Genomic DNA, 4,407 nt, shown 5'->3' with positions numbered 1-4,407 from the left:
GACAGTGGATCTCAGCATGGGGTCCATGACAGGGTCCCAGTAGGGGAACAAAACCCTGTAAGGTCTGCTTTCAACCTGACATTACACGCTCAGGAAGGAACAAAAACACATTTATTCTCACATTTTAGCCAGTGGTGGAAAAAGCACTCAAAGCACACTAAAGTAAAAAAAAGTATCAATTCTGTAAAATTCCAGTATTCAAAATTTTGCGTAAAAGTACAAAAGTATCAGCATGAAAATGCCGATACCTATAGTAAAAGTACTCAGAATGTCCCGTTTCACAAGTTTAAAAATATATGGAGAGCTTAAGTAACTAGTAACTTAGATAGATACCTTTATTATCCCACGGGGGGAAATCAGTTGCCCAGAGGCAGCACAGCAGTTCAAGCTTACAAGTAAGAAAAAGAAAGAATACTGTTGTGTACAATAAAATAAAAAGCAAAGCACAATAAAAAGAAGAATATAAACATAAAGTGTCAACTTACATTTTCATATAATTGTAGTGGTGTAAAAGATGTACTGGAATAGAACTAAAAGTATTGAAAATTGTAAATACTGTTAAAAGAAAAACTCAAAAAAGTACAGTACTCAAGTACATGTATTTAGTTTCTCTTGTTTCCCCCTTACATGCTCAGGAAGGAGTATAAACGCCTTTATTCTGACATTTTAGCACATTGAATTCCTGAAGTCACTACACGTGAAATGCAAGGAGAAACCAGTCAATAAAAAGAATGCCAAATATACTTGCTTGTGTTGAAGCTTTATTTATGGATTTAAGACTTTTATGATTTATGATGAGTAGAAGCATAGTAGAGTATGTGACTGTACAGTAGAGTATGTGACTGTACAGTAGAGTATGTGACTGTACCGTAGAGTATGTGACTGTACAGTAGAGTATGTGACTGTACCGTAGAGTATGTGACTGTACAGCATAGTATGTGACTGTACAGTGAGTATATGAAAGGCTCCTGGGTGACATGCGTCTGTTGTTCATCGCCCCGACAACCGTGACATTTATACACAGTGACAAAATAAAAGAAGCAAAATAGAAACACAGAAATAGAAAGGCCACAGTTCAGTTAGAAACAAACACACACCATGCATACTCACACGCACCATGCACGCACATGCACACTCACTCACTGACTCACTCAGCCACTGCACGCACATGTCAGAAAATATATCATTGGCTGCATTTGTTATAAATACAATGTGACAAAATACTTCAATGACTGTAAAGTCACAGTAAGTCATTTCTCTTAATCTCTCTATATTCAATAAAACGCGCCCCGCCTGCGGAAAGATTAGAGACATCGTTTCAGAGATTCTCTAGCAGTGTTGAGGCTTGATTCTGTGCTGCACAAAATCATTTGGCAAAAACAACAACAAGAACAACAACAAAGTACGGTACATACAGTAAATAAAAAAACAGTTTGTCCAAATAAATAACAGCCAACAAGATGATCGTTCATTCAGACAGCCTTCCAACTCCCAACAGCTTACCCAGAATTCCCTGCAACTGATTTTGGTGTCTAATTTTACAGGCGCGTTTGTGTGTGTGTGTGTGTGTGTGTGTGTGTGTGTGTGTGTGTGTGTGTGTGTGTGTGTGTGTGTGTGTGTGTGTGTGTGTGTGTGTGTGCGTGTTTGTGCGTGTTTGTGCGTGTGGTCGGTCACTCCTCCACCGAAGGCTCTTCTTGAATCTCTTCCCCCTGCTCATCCTTTCCTTCCTCCTTACTTTCCTCATTCCCTTTCTCCTCCCCTCCATCTTTCTCCTCTTCCCTCTCCCCTACATCTTTCTTCTCCTCCTCTCCCGGGTTCTCCTGCTCCCTCTCCTCCCCTCCCTCTTTCTGCTCGTCCCTCTCCCCCTCCTCTCCCTGTCCCTCCGCCTCCTCCAGACCCGGCGAGGAGGAGGAGTTGTCTCCGTCATAGATGATGTCTTCGGGGTTGGGAGCCGGGGGACAGAACTCCTCCTCTGGAAGAATCTTCTGGAAGATGGACTCCGCCTGGAGAAGGAGAAACAACGAAGAGAGACAGAGACAGAGAGAATAAGGGAAAGAGTTTCACTAAGTCAGCCTTTTAGAATTACAATTGCCACAATGGTTCATACATACCCACGTCATGGGTTCAGATTTACTCTAAACCATGACATGGTTTAGAGTAAAAGAAAGGTGTGTGGGTTCTACAGCACCTTTAATTTAGTACAGGTCCTTTCAGACCTACTACTACTACTTCTACTTCTACTCATGTCATGGGTTCAGAGTGAGACCTACTCTATTCATTGAATGTGTTCAGAGTGAAACCTACTCTAGTCATGTCATGGATTCAGAACTACAATACTCATGCCACGGTTCAGTTCCCTACTCATCACATCATGAATTCAGACGACCTACTTACTATACAGTAGGTTCAGACCCACTGTATTTGTCATGTGTACGATATCCCTAGGGCTGTCACGATATGACATTTTACATGACGATTAATTGTCACTCAAATAATTGGCGATTAACGATTTAATTATGTTTTTGTCATTGACAATTACATTTCTGTTTGGCTTTTAGGCTTTGAAGTTGCACATGGCAGATATGACACAAAACCTAAATACACGAAGAAATTACTGACATATTCGACAACTTACTACTTAAAAAAATAACATTGTCGAAATAGCCGACGCGTTGTGAGCTTGTAGATCTGCTATTTCCACTTTTTCTGACATTTTTCAACATTCACGATTATGACGATTATGACAAAATAATTGCGATAATGTCAAATAATCACGATTAGACGATTATGTAATAATTGTGACAGCCCTATCCCCCACTTCCTGTCTCTCTCTCCTCTGCACCATTCTGATGAAGTAAAACAAAAGTCCTTAAAAGGGTGTAGAGTAGGTGTAACTCTGACCAGGGCTATGGGGTGCTGGTGTCCCAGGGAGGCGTCCGGACCGGAGCACACGTGCACGTTGGAGGGCAGGTCATAACTCCCTCCCTCCACCGCTGAGCTGTCAGCCATGTTGAAGTACATGCACCACAGGACAGAAGGACGGCCCTCTAGACACACACGCGCACAGGTAAAAAATACAATCAAAGTCAGACAGCAAAAATATAGACAATATAGAAAACAAACATTGTTTATCATGTTTGAAGACAAAATGTTGGCCCAAAAAATGTATTCTAAAACACATTTTGAACCATTGAATTATATTTACACGTTATTGTGTACAGTATATAAAATTGCAAATTTTCTTTTTTTTTTACCCCCGAGTTTGACAGACAGCAGTGGAATAATTAAAGCTGGACTAAAATATGTGGGCCCTAATGATACACTGGCTTTTATTGCATTTATATTTCTCCAACTCAATATATGAGCTCCATCTACATTGGTGGTTGGTCCAGTTCTCAAAATAAAAGGGGACATAACATTAGTTTGCTGTTTAGATATATCTGTCATTAGCCAAATTTGCATATTGACACAGTATAATATTGATGGACACACTAATCATTTCGGCACTGAATGTAGATTCTATTAGCGCCTGTATAGAACCCAGAGAAAATGTTAAATAAATGGTAAATGGTGCAAGGGGTTCAGAGTCTTGCTCAAGGACACTCCAACACTAACTCTGGGGGAGCCTGAGCTCGAACTGGGAGCCTTGCGGTTCTCCATCCGGCCACCCTACCTCTGAGCCACTGCATTGAGTAATTATCTGCAATGTGAGCCCACAAACTGGAGTTCTAGAGCCTAACAGACCTGCTAGCAAGAGCAACCCCTAGAGGCTATGGCTACTCCTTACACCATATACAGTACATGTGACCAAAAGGGTATGAAGCCGACCGACCGACACTGGCATCCTTAGGGCCCTGTGCTCTCTCCCCTAGCGGGGCTAGGAATGCATTTAAGGACTAGGCAGTTCAACACTGCTCCGTTTGTCCCTCCCAGGCTTCCATTTGTCTGTGTCAATTTGACATTTTAGTGAGCTTAGCTCCCCAGCATGCTAGCTATGTCTCTGATGGAAAGACGGGGTGAGAGGACAGGGGGGAGAGAGAGAGAGAAAGAGAGAGGTTTACAAGTCTGTTTCTAATAGTACCCTTTAAAAAGAATAAGGAAAAAAGGAACAGAGAGAGGGGGGGGGGGGAGTGGAAGAGAAAGAGAGAGGTGTGTCAGTTGTAAAATGTCAATGTGGCCATTAGTCAAATGTCAATTAGAATACAGGTAAGTTTAACTGGAACATTGTTTGACAGAGTTTGATCTATTTAGGAGAGGAGGAGCGGAGGAAAAGTAAAGAATGATGTGAAGAGAAGTGTGGAGGAGGGGGTGAAGAGAGAAGAGGAGGACAGGAGGGAGAAGAGAGGAAAGGAGAGAATAAGGGGTGGGAGGGAGGTGAAGAAAAGAGGAGAGGTGTAACAAGACGAA

At 41.9% G+C, this 4,407-nt stretch overlaps 1 protein-coding gene across 1 annotated transcript in view; it reads right to left on the bottom strand.

Annotated features, from left to right (window-relative positions):
• Positions 1 to 1,670: 1,670 nt before the first annotated feature.
• Positions 1,671 to 4,407, bottom strand: part of LOC308304810 (rab proteins geranylgeranyltransferase component A 1-like) — a gene marked incomplete at its 3' end in the record, with an annotated part of 50,846 nt that continues 48,109 nt past the window's right edge. The window contains exons 17-18 of the mRNA XM_080749439.1: positions 2,902 to 3,047; positions 1,671 to 2,003 (exon numbers count right to left, since the gene is read on the bottom strand). Of these exons, the coding sequence (XP_080605565.1) occupies positions 1,671 to 2,003; positions 2,902 to 3,047 (479 nt within the window). The remainder of the gene's footprint in view (positions 2,004 to 2,901; positions 3,048 to 4,407) is intronic.

This window comes from Nannobrachium achirus, assembly GCF_963921795.1.
Source record: "Nannobrachium achirus genome assembly, chromosome: 19".
Classification (NCBI taxonomy): Eukaryota; Metazoa; Chordata; class Actinopteri; order Myctophiformes; family Myctophidae; genus Nannobrachium; species Nannobrachium achirus.
The sequence above is the reverse complement of the archived record's forward strand: the minus strand, read 5'-3'. Positions and strand labels throughout refer to the sequence as shown.